The sequence below is a fragment of the Entelurus aequoreus genome, linkage group LG03 (assembly GCF_033978785.1).
Source record: "Entelurus aequoreus isolate RoL-2023_Sb linkage group LG03, RoL_Eaeq_v1.1, whole genome shotgun sequence".
Classification (NCBI taxonomy): Eukaryota; Metazoa; Chordata; class Actinopteri; order Syngnathiformes; family Syngnathidae; genus Entelurus; species Entelurus aequoreus.
Genome location: NC_084733.1, coordinates 57613281 through 57626065, shown reverse-complemented (window position 1 = coordinate 57626065; position 12785 = coordinate 57613281). Strand labels below are relative to the sequence as shown.

Here is a 12785-nt window from a genome sequence, read left to right as displayed (position 1 = left end):
TGTAAATAGTATATATATATATATATATATATATATATATATATATATATATGTACTGTTTGTGTATATATGTGTGTGTATATATATATATATATGTATATATATATATATATATATATACATATATATACATATATATAGTATATATATATACAGCAGGTAGAGTGTGGCTGATTAGCACTATGGAAAAGCAGAGCTAATGACATGCTGGAGGTTTTTTTTGTACCTTGTGAGAATAGTAGAAGGCAACAATGCCCAAAGGCCAGAAGCAGCAGAGCATGGAGAAAATGGCGAGGCCCAGGTAGTCTCGAGGTGGGAGAACCAGGAAGTTGTCCTCACTCTCGCTTTCACTGGAGCTATCACTCTGGCAGTCAGAAGTAACACAGTACCACACAGCCAGTTAAAATAGTAGACATAGTAATTATTTGAATTGACATGCACATGCACGGTTGCCATTTTTAATACAAAGAAGCAAATAGTTCAAATTTACATCTGTCACTGGACTTGATATGAAAGCTCTAAAAATTACAACATGGCGGACGGGGGGAGAAGTCATAGTCAAAGTGGAGGCACGTAAGCAAGACCGCCCACAAAATGGTGAATCCTGAAGTGAGGGTCAGACAGCGGTTTGAAGATGATCCGTAAAAAATCATCCATTCAAAATGTTGACCAAATGAGCACCATTACATGTTACGAGACCACACATAAGTGTTTTAAATGTATTGCTTCACTATATTACCCATTTGGTAACCCCTTTAAATAAAGTGAGCTATTTGACATTTATTATCCCAAATTTTTGTGTACATTGTCATTCCAGGGCACGGTCGCCAGCAAAGGTAGTACAAGAAGAAGTCCAGTTACCTCTCGATTAAACTTTTGTGAAACCACAGCTTTAACATTACAGATGAGACACATTTTTTAAAGTACTGAAATTACCCGGAAATCAGACAGTCCTGAATTGACTATGGTACGACCCTCCTTTTCAAGACCATCCAGTACTACTGGTGTCTGTGAGTGACAGGAACAAAAATTCTGACTCGTTCGGAAAAGTTAATTCCTGTTGATTTGCATGGTTTGCTGCAGACCCCGAATATAAAAACTGCTTTTTTCAAACTACTGCTTTGTATTTTGCACAATAATAATAGTAATAATAAAAATAATACAAACATACATTAAATTTAAACAATTACTGGTCAAAAAAGTTAGTATTGTTGATATCTCGGTTAACGAATGCCCTGGTTATTTTCTATTAATGACAAAGATTTTTGCCAATGCCAAAATGTTGCCTTGGTTACTGTTTTCTTGTCTCAATATTGTGTGTAATAAACTGTTGTAGTTTATATTTGGTGCATTGAGAGTAGCCCAGCTAAAAAAGGAGCATGTGCTTTCAAGATAAATTTGGCGATTAATCTTTATTGATACGCTACTAAAAATTGAGACTGCCCTAAAAATAACATAATATTTGTAGTTACTTTATGATTCCTACTGGGAGACAGTTTGTATTTGCAGTGATGGAGCTGGAGCACAGATACTTGCTATTCTATCCTGGCTTTGTTCCTGGACCTCCGCATCACAGGAAGTGCTTAGCCAACCAGAGTGGATTTGGTGCCTCTGTCAACAGCCTTGAGCGGCCTGACAGATAAGGCAGGATTAACGGATTGTTCCATCATTGCGAGGTGACAGGGACACAGCCAGAGGACACTGCCATTTATGTGCTAAATTGCTTCTGCAGAACACCAGACCACCGCCTGCTACTTCCCCTCCTTCACTTTGGCCGCAATATGCTACTTCCGGTCCAAACACTAAGACTGAGTGAGCTAATTAATGACAGACAGACATCGATCGACTCTAGCGGAGCGAAATGAGGATGGCAATGAGAACGCTCGCGTGACCTTTGAGAAGCGGTGGACTTGTTTTACTCACAGAGTGGATGTTTGGGCAGAAGGTTTCAAAATGTCATTAGTTTCACTTTCTGTGCAGATCAATCAAAGCAAAGAGAAAGTGGGAGCAAAATATAGTCCCTGTCCACACATAATTTTTTTTTTTTAAACGGAACGGAAAGGCCTTTTATACACATGACAAAGGTGTTCTGGGTGCGTTAAAAAAACAAGTGACATCTTCCTCAGCGATTCATACTTTGTCTAATAAAAACTTATTAAGCTACTTTCAATTTTCGGATTGACCGTCTTAAATTTATTTTACAGTCCACATTGTTTGAAGCGAAGAAAACCGATTCGGGTGGCCATCTCAGAAAAGGTGATATTTCCTCTCAAAATGTCTCCTTCCTGCCTCTACCCAATGGCATATATATTCCTCTAAAAGGTGGGATTGTCGATGTCCCATATTGCTCAGGTTTCTATGGTAACTGCTGCTCTGCTGGTTAATCTTGACAGGATTGAGAAGTATTTCCGCTTGCAAATATCTCACATCCTCAGGTCAGAGCTGTATTTTGTGTCTTTAAAACTGTAGTTATACTTTACGACAGGCGAGTCAACTGGCGGCCCTGGGGCCAATCCTGGGAATGACCATTACTGCCCCTAGTTCAGTTCAAAACTTGGGAGACAAACTTTTTTGCAGTAAATTCCGAAAAACAAAGAAGTGCTCCTGTTGTGTAGAGGAACTGTACACACATTGGCAGATCAATGCATTAACAAACATTTTAACCTTGCTAGCAAGCATAGAACACTGAGTTCCGAACTGATTATTTCTTTAAAACACCTGTTGACGTCCTGTCCTTTTTGGCAGTTGTAAAAAAAATTTCAGAATATGATTTATGATAAATGAGAAATTCATTCAGTGCGATATTTTTTGAGAGCGGGTTCCAGAGTGGGACAACCTGAAAAATGGGCCTTCTCATTGCCATTTGGACAAGCAAAAAACTACTTTATGAAAACCGTGATGTCGCTGCCAAGTCACTGTCACTTAACCAGAAGAGAAAGAGACAATTCTGCACAGAACAACCGATAACCAGAACAACAATGGTGGACAACCTAACTTGCACCAGAACCTCGTCGTCAATCAACTAGATGTGCAACAGAAGATGCCTACACAATTACACACCTTGGATTTCATTTAAATCCAATGACAGGCTGGGTTTCTTGTGTGCATTCCCTGTCATGTTCTTATGTTTGTTTTTGTTGAGCACATGCAGTCTTTCTTTTTTTTATAGTTTTGTGCGTAGGTGGCTCTGTCCGTGTCTGCCTACAGCGCTACAGTATTTGTACGTTTGAAATATGTATTACATTGCTCTCACCTGGTGATTCGTTTTGGTCTGGGCGTGACTATTTATTGATATGACACGTGTGTGGACGCATTTTATTTTCAACAATCCTGTGTGGACTGGGCCATTGTATACACTCACTGGACACAACCTTAGGTAGAAATGCTCAAACGCAATCCAACATTTGATCTATTTTGGAACAATCCAGTCCTTACATAACAATCAAACTGGTGCTGAATACATACTGGCTGTAATTATGAATGAACGTTTGGCTTACAAAGATAATGCTTTGTTTTGATTGATATTGTCAGACACTGTTGAATTGAATCCCACCAGGATACATAAGATTTACAGTGATTTACATTATCTGTATTGTGCCCAAAATATATCAACATTGACCTTTAGTGTTTTATCCTTAAATTCTAACATACAGTAGTTATGATTATTTTGGGGTTGAAAGGTTGAAGGCAGTGTATTCAAACAACCCACCGCTAAAAGTAGTAGGTGTGGCAATCCCAGTCTAAATTATGGCATGATATTATCGCTTTATTTTGCCATTTAAAGTTATACTGTATCACGACACAGCAATTCAATATACTGTAAGAAATTAACAACAGATCATTGTATCCATGCAACTGAAAGCTTTATAACAGTTGTCTTGCATATTATATACAATATGCTTTTTTGGGTATAATAAGTACCCATATAAACTGATACAGTATATCACATAGCCATTATTCCAATATTTGATACTTTATTACTGGGATTCTCAAACTGTGGCATACATACCACTAGAGGTACATGGGCTCCATTTAGTGGTAAGCCTAAGAATCTCTTTTTTAAAGTGCTTTATTTCCTTTATTCAAACACAATTTTACTGTTAAAACTGTGTATAATGTTACAGTGGCAACACATACTAAATATATTTGCTGAATAAAAAAATCTGCCTTGTTTTTAATAAATACTTAGTCCTACTACGCTACTGTATTTTAATGTTTGTCACTATGATAGTACTTGGAGAGCCACATTTTTTCTGAGGTGGTATTTGGTGAAAACATTTTAAGAGCCACTGCTTTATTAATACTGTTCAGTACTGAAACACTCACAGCTACATTCTTAGGTGTGCATTAAACCGTTTCACTACCAAAATGCATGACAAAAATCTAGATGATGCCATGTAGGATACATGGTTTTTGTCAATGACCATGATTTGTAGTTGAACATGTTATCATAGTGGTTTTCAATGTTGTAAAACTGCTCTGCCTCAGACCAAGGGCTGTTTCTAATATTTTAGAAACAGTTCCCTTATGACGTAGTAGGTCTACACACCAAATTACGTCATATTGTTTAATGAATACCTCAGTGTTTATCAAAAATGGGTATGCTTATCTTTGTAATGTCAACATTTGTAATGTAGCTTTGTATTGCATCTCATTAGACCGTATACCTAATGTATACGGTACTGTATGGAGCAAGTGACCCATCCATACAGCTAAAATTTCAATTGACAAACGGGATGTGTGCGCTAAAAATATTTCAATAAATAGGGAATTGTATTTTACCTTCTCCTGCACAATAAAAATATCTATTTAGAGTGTGAACCTTATTTATTTAGACATTAGATGAAGTGCCAGTGGCCCCGCTAAATCATCCCACAGCTGCCTGTGCCAAGACAAGATTATGTGGCTCCCTGTTATCTGCTTTATGAACACAGTGCACCTGGACGGGTGGGTGGGTGATCCATCACATCAGCAGCTGGTCATAACCGCCATCATGCAACCACACATGAGCAAAGCAGTGGGCGCTGATCTGCATTAATCCTGATAGCCACACTTGATAAAGGCACAGAATGACTGCTGCATTCAGGGCCACTGACATTGACTTGGGCATATTAAAGACACTTTTTCTCTGCTTGCTTGATAAAAGTGACTGAAAAGTTTCCGTCAGAACATCTGTCGTTCAAAGCAAAACCCTGTCATGGGTCTTAGACACAAGCTCAGAGTCTGCATGTACATTGTGTTAATCAGTGGAGCACAGGTTTTCTATCTTCAAACGTCATCACGCCAGCTGGAGGCGGAACTGTCCAGCACACCTGCTGCTGATTAGATTCTGGGCCAATAAAGCAGAGTGCCTCCAGCTGGGAAACGTTGGTTCTTACCATTTGACACATTGCACGTGACTCTTGCATGTTCCTGGGCTACTCACACCCACTTGTTGATTTGCACCTTAATATTGTTCCTGTCATCTCCCCTGTATTTGTGTTTAGTTCTCTGCCTCTAGTTTGGTAGCAACTTTCTTTTTGTGCGCCCCACCGTACCATCGCTTCATGTGAGTTTGTGCTTTATCAAACATTGTGCTTAATTTGTGGCATTAAACATTTTCCTGCTCTTGCTTTACCTGCCTCCTCTACATTTGGGGTCCAACCAAAACAACACTATACTTTGACAGTGGGACTTTTCCTCGCCTACAAAAACTCCTATAAAAACTACACAGGCTAAAAAGAACAGTTCAAAAAACTTGACTGGTTCACAAAAGTGACATTTGTAGTTGGAACCAATAAATGGTAGTTGAATTGCCAATTTTGATCCAAAATAGGAGAAGGCTTCCCTAAAGGTGGGCTGGAGAACTACGCCTTCTGAACAAGTCGTACACATGTAGGAAATCACATAAATCAACAAAACTGTGTTCCTATCAACTGAATATACCAGGGGTGTCAAACTCGTTATCATTGAGGGCCACATCGCAGTTATGGTTGCCCTAAGAGGGCCGCATTTAACAATGAGTAACATATGAATATACATGTGTATGTATGTATATATATATATATATATATATATATATATATATATATATATATATATATATATATATATATATATATATATATATATATATATTAGGGGTGTGGGAAAAAATCGATTCAAATTCGAACCGCGATTCTCACGTTGTGCGATTCAGAATCGATTCTCAATTTTTAAAAATCTATTTTTTTTAAATTTTTATTTATTTATAAAAAATAATAATAAAAAAAAATAAATATATATATATACAAAAATACACTACCGTTCAAAAGTTTGAGGTCACCCAAACAATTTTGTGTTCGAGCCTTCATTTCTAAGAACAAGAATAGACTGTCGAGTTTCAGATGAAAGTTCTCTTTTTCTGGCCATTTTGAACGTTTAATTGACCCCACAAATGTGATGCTCCAGAAACTCAATCTGCTCAAAGGACGGTCAGTTTTGTAGCTTCTGTAACGAGCTAAACTGTTTTCAGATGTGTGAACATGATTGCACAAGGGTTTTCTAATCATCAATTAGCCATCTGAGCCAATGAGCAAACACATTGTACCATTAGAACACTGGAGTGATAGTTGCTGGAAATGGGCCTCTCTACATCTATGTAGATATTGCACCAAAAACCAGACATTTGCAGCTAGAATAGTCATTTACCACATTAGCAATGTATAGAGTGTATTTCTTTAAAGTTAAGACTAGTTTAAAGTTATCTTCATTGAAAAGTACAGTGCTTTTCCTTAAAAAATAAGGACATTTCAATCTGACCCCAAACTTTTGAACGGTAGTGTATATATATATATATATATATATATATATATATATATATATATATATATATATATATATATATATATATATATATATATATATATATATTTTTTTTTTTAAATTAATCAAACCAACAAAACAATACACAGCAATACCATAACAATGCAATCCAATTCCAAAACCAAACCCGACCCAGCAACACTCAGAACTGCAATAAACAGAGCAATTGAGAGGACACACAAACACCACATAGGACAAACCAAAAGTAGTGAAACAAAAATGAATATTATCAACAACAGTATCAATATTAGTTAGAATTTCAACATAGCAGTGATCAAAAATCCCTCATTGACATTATCATTAGACATTTATATAAAAAAAAAAAGGCTTACACTTGCATCGCATCTCATAAGCTTGACAACACACTGTGTCCAATATTTTCACAAAGATAAAATAAGTCATATTTTTGGTTAATTTAATAGTTAAAACAAATTTACATAATTGCAATCAGTTGATAAAACATTGTACAATTATACAAGCTTTTTACAAAAATCTACTACTCTGCTTGCATGTCAGCAGACTGGGGTAGATCCTGCTGAAATCCTATGTATTGAATGAATAGAGAATCCTTTTGAATCGGGAAAAAATCTTAGCCACACGATTATCAAATGTAATAGGAAAATTAATTCATACTGTCCAAACTGGCTTCATGGAAGGTCGACAATCTTCAGACAATACAAGGAAATTGTTTAATGTTATTTACTATGCTAGACGTCTCCCTTATCCAACAGCAGTATTACTGTTGATGCGGAGAAGGCATTCGACCGCATAAACTGGTCATTTATGTTTTGCACATTACGTAAATTTGGATTTGGAGATAATTTTATACAATGGATTAAGATGCTTTTTACAAGGCCCATGGCATCAGTCAAAACTAATAATCATATTTCAGAACCTTTTTCGTTAAAAAGAGGAGTAAAACAGGGATGTCCTGCACCTGCATTATTATTTAATTTGGTTATTGAACCCTTAGCTGCAAAAATAAGAAGTGAAAATAATATTCATGGTATAAAAATTGGCTCTCAGTATAATAAGCTATCGATGTATTGTGACGACATAATTCTCTACCTGTCACATGTTAACTCCTCTCTTAACTATATCAATAATTTCATCACTGAATATGGCTGTTTATCAGGGTATAAATTCAATTGGGACAAATGTGACATATTACTACTTAATAAACACTGCAAGAAATCACAAGTTCAGAACTCCAAAATTAAATGGAAAGAGGCAGAAATCATATATCTAGGACTACACATTACACCAAACCTTTATACAAGCAGAGATCTAAATTTTAAACATTTAAAAAATAAGATAGAATCCAAAATGGAACGCTGGTCACGTCTCCAAATATCACTTTGGGGGCGGGTGAACATAGTAAAAATTAGTATACTGCAAGCAGTTAATTATATACTGAAAATTATGCCTGTCCTAATTAATAAAAGTTGGTTTAAAAAAATACATACAATGATATCACATTTTATATGGTGTGGAAATAAAGCCAGTTGTTCATACTTAAGGTTGTCTTGTACAAAAGATAAAGGAGGACTACAATTACCAAACTTCTTACATTATTATATCTCCTTCGGTTGTGAACAAGAAAGCCACTTATTTCATTCTTCTGCAGATAAGGACTGGATCAACATAGAAAAAAATATGTTAATGAATTTGGACATTGATGTGGGGAATTTATATTATATTAAAAAAATACCTAATGAATTGAGGCAGAGCCCAATAGAAGCCACCTTTAACATTCTAAAACTGTGTCAGAAAATACTAGGAATCAAGTCAATGACATCTGTAATTTAATCGCTTTGGTACAATCCTAATATCATAATTAACAAAAATGTGGTTAAATGGACAACATGGAAAGACAGAGGTATTACTAAACCTCATCATATTATTAATAAAAACTCTTTCAAACCGTTCAATGATTTAGTTGATCAATATAATGTACCCAGAAATCATTTTTTAAAATTTTATCTCTTTAAAACACGCTGTAAATAAATGCATATTCTCTGAAAGTATGTCTTTAAATAGCCATGAACTGGAAGATGCAATATTTAATCAAGATACATTCAAGAAATTAATTAAACTATTTTGGGGCGGCGTGGCGAAGTTGGTTGAGTGGCCGGGTCAGCAATCGGAGTTTTGCTGGTTACTGGGGTTCAATCCCCACCTTCTACCTTCCTAGTCACGTCCGTTGTGTCCTTGGGCAAGACACTTCACCCTTGCTCCTGATGGCTGCTGGTTAGCGCTTTGCATGGCAGCTCCCGCCATCAGTGTGTGAATGTGTGTGTGAATGGATGAATGTGGAAATACTGTCAAAGCGCTTTGAGTACCTTGAAGGTAGAAAAGCGCTATACAAGTATAGCCCATTTATCATTTATTTATTATTTATTTATTTTATGGAATAATAAAAGAACACCACACTAGAAATGCAAATGATGCATGTGTTCGGAAATGGATGATGGACTTAAACATTTTAGATGACATATCATGGAATGATATTTGGAAAAATGCCAATGAGCCCTTTAGAAACATTAAAGATAAGCTGACTCAATTTAAGATATTGAATAGATTGTATCTTCTCAGCTGTTTAAAATCGGTGTAGTAGATAGCAAGTTATGTATGAAGTGTCGGGCAGCCGAGGCAACTCTTGTTCATTTATTGTGGGAATGTCAGAGAATAAAAGAGTTATGGTTGAAAACAACAAAAGAAGAAATCACATTCCTTAATATAAATATCCCAATGACACTGCAAACTTGTATTCTTGGGGATCTCCATCAATTTAGTAACGTGTCATCAAAGAGTAAAAATGCATTTCTTTCAATATGCATAATAACAAAAAGGGTAATATTAAAAAAATGGATAGATGTTGATAGTCCAACTCATACTGACTGGTACACACGAGCTATAGAGATGATATCAGTAGAAAAAACTGCATTTAGTTTAGATAATAATGAGTCATATATTGGAATATGGGATCCATTATTTACATTTGTTTTAACTATTAAAAGAACCAAAACATGACTTATTATATCATTTTGGAAAATATTGGACACAATGTGTTGTCACGTTTATGAGATGCGATGCAAGTGTAAGCCACTGTGACACTATTGTTCATTTTTTTTAATTTATTTTTTTATTAATGTTTGTAATGATAATATCAATGAGGGATTTTTAATCACTGCTATGTTGAAATTGTTACTAATATTGATACTGTTGTTGATAATATTCATTTTTGTCTCACTACTTTTAGATTCTTCCATGTCATGTTTGTGTGTCCTCTGGGTCGGGTTTGGTTTTGAAAATGTATTGCATTATTATGGTATTGTTGTGTATTGTTTTCATTAAAAAAAAAAAAAAAATCGTTTTTGAATCGAGAATCATGTGGAATTTAAAAAAAAAAATCGATTTTGAATCGAATCGTGACACCAAGAATCGATTTTGAATCGAATCGTGGGACACCCAAAGATTCACAGCCCTAATATATATATATATATATATATATATATATATATATATATATATATATATATATATATATATATATATATATATATATATATATAAATACGTTAACAATATGTTTTTTTTACATAAGCAGCAAAACAAATATTTAAATTTTACTTAAAAACTAGCAGCTCAGTCCCTCAGTAAAAGCAGTCGTTTTTTTTTAGTTTTTTTTATAGCATATTAAAAAAATGAATAAATGGAATGGAATGCAAAAACAATAGCACTGTTTTTAGCGGTAAAATTCATGCAACAAAGCTGCCTTTTTTTTTCTTTCCCCCAATAATCTGGTTGTTTCAATGGTTTCTCTGTTAGTTTTTTAATGTTTTAGTGTATTACTACTACTGTATATGTAAAAAAAAGTACCAAAGTTGATTTTACAGTAAAAACTCATTCGGCGGAATTTAACCATAAAATCTATTGTCAATTTGACAGTCTACAATTAGATTAATAATTTGTCTTGAAATCATAAATCAAGCAGATATTGAATTTATCTTTATTTTAATAAAAAATATTTTTGGAATACATGATAATATAATATTTAGATTTTGATAATATTGAATTTGAAAAGATATGCAATTGCAGGCAGTACATGATTTTAATGTCAAATGGGAAATAAATATATTTAGTAAGAAAAGATTAAGCCTTTTATAACGCATATTATTTCTAGGCTTTCGCGGGCCACATAAAATAATGTGGCGGACCAGATGTGGCCCCCGGGCCTTGAGTTTGACACCTTTGAAATATACAGTTCATCTGGAAAGTATTCAAAGCGCTTCACTTTTTACACATTTTGTTATGTTACTGTCATAATCTGGCAGCTATGCTGTCGCCTCTCTTCTTTTTGTTGCAGTGCCACTGAGGCTCACACCTGATAGTCATTTCCTCCTGACTGCTTAAGCTCTCCAGTTCCTACACTCGGTGCCGGTAGATTCCTGATGGGTCACCCTTCCATTCGTGTACGTCTCCTCTGCTTTGGCTCCATTCACGCTTCACCTTCCCTATGGCTCAGTCCCGGCGTTGCCGTGTAGCGTTAACTGTTACATCTCCACACCTTTGTGTGCGATTTCTGTTTCTCCACACCTTTGTGTGCAACTTTAGTTAATATTCCTCACTCCTTTTGAGTGTGCTTTTTGTTAATGTTAATGTGATGGGGTTCTACTCTGGTTAACTCAATTGTGACAGTTACAGCCTTATTCTAAAAGGGAATAAATTAATTTGTGTCTTCAAAATTCTACAGACGATACCCCATAATGGCATCCATCTATCCATTTTCTACCGCTTGTCCCTTACGGGGTCACGGGGGGTGCAGGTGCCTATCCCAGCTGCACACAGGCGGAAGATAATGTGAAAACCTATTTTTTGGAAAGGTAGCAAAATAATAAAACAAATTTAAAAAATACATTTTATAAAAACATCTCATTGTGGGGAGGCGGGGCCGGCAGACCGACAGCGAGGCGTGTCCCGCTCCAAGATGGCGGCAAGGAGGCGTGGACGACGAGCGAGCGGCAAGGCGGGGCGCGTCGGGAGCGACACCGCAATCAGTATAAGGTGCGTGGAGCGCGCAGCTGTAGACAATCTAATCATCCTCTCGAACCGTATAAGAGGGCGACAGACGAGGAGAGACGGAGTGAGGAGAAGGAGCCAGAGAGAAGTGGAGACGACGACGTGCTGCTGGAAAGCAGGCGGAGGAGCGAGCAGAGCGAGGCGGAGCTGAAAAGCGACCCGCAAAAGACTGAATATTATTTGCAAAAATAAAGAAGTCTAAACCTGCCCGCAGCTATGTCTTTCCTGGATGGTCCTGAGAACCCACCCGACAGCGGGAGACTGTCACACTCATGTACATAAATTTTCACAACTTTTGCTCAATATTTTGTTGATGCACCTTTGGCAGAAATTACAACAAAATGCGGCTGCTAGACTTTTGACAAGAGCAAGAAAGTTTGATCATATTACGCCTATACTGGCTCACCTGCACTGGCTTCCTGTGCACTTAAGATGTGACTTTAAGGTTTTACTACTTACGTATAAAATACTGCACGGTCTAGCTCCATCCTATCTTGCTGATTGTATTGTGCCATATGTCCCGGCAAGAAATCTGCGTTCAAAGAACTCCGGCTTATTAGTGATTCCCAGAGCCCAAAAAAAGTCTGCGGGCTATAGAGCGATTTCTATTCGGGCTCCAATACTATGGAATGCCCTCTCGGTAACAGTTAGAGATGCTACCTCAGTAGAAGCATTTAAGTCCCCTCTTAAAACTCATTTGTATACTCTAGCCTTTAAATAGACCTTCTTTTTAGACCAGTTGATCTGCCGTTTCTTTTCTTTTCTCCTCTGCCGCCCTCTGGAGAGGGGGACACACAGGTCTGGTGGCCATGGATGAAGTGCTGGCTGTACAGAGTCGGGACCCGGTGTGGACCGCTCGC

The 12785-nt window shown here is 36.5% G+C and overlaps 1 protein-coding gene across 5 annotated transcripts in view; it reads right to left on the bottom strand.

Annotated features, from left to right (window-relative positions):
• The window catches only part of LOC133646668 (synapse differentiation-inducing gene protein 1-like), a 105389-nt gene that overhangs the window by 81829 nt on the left and 10775 nt on the right, over window positions 1–12785 (bottom strand). For 4 of the 5 annotated variants that reach the window (XR_009825330.1, XM_062042286.1, XM_062042283.1 and 1 more), the window contains exon 3: window positions 227–364. The exons of the other annotated variant lie outside the window; for it this stretch is intronic. Coding sequence is in view for 3 of the 4 variants with exons in the window: in XM_062042286.1 (XP_061898270.1) it covers window positions 227–364 (138 nt within the window). In the remaining variant the exon portion in view is untranslated. The remainder of the gene's footprint in view (window positions 1–226; window positions 365–12785) is intronic. 5 annotated transcript variants of the gene reach the window in all.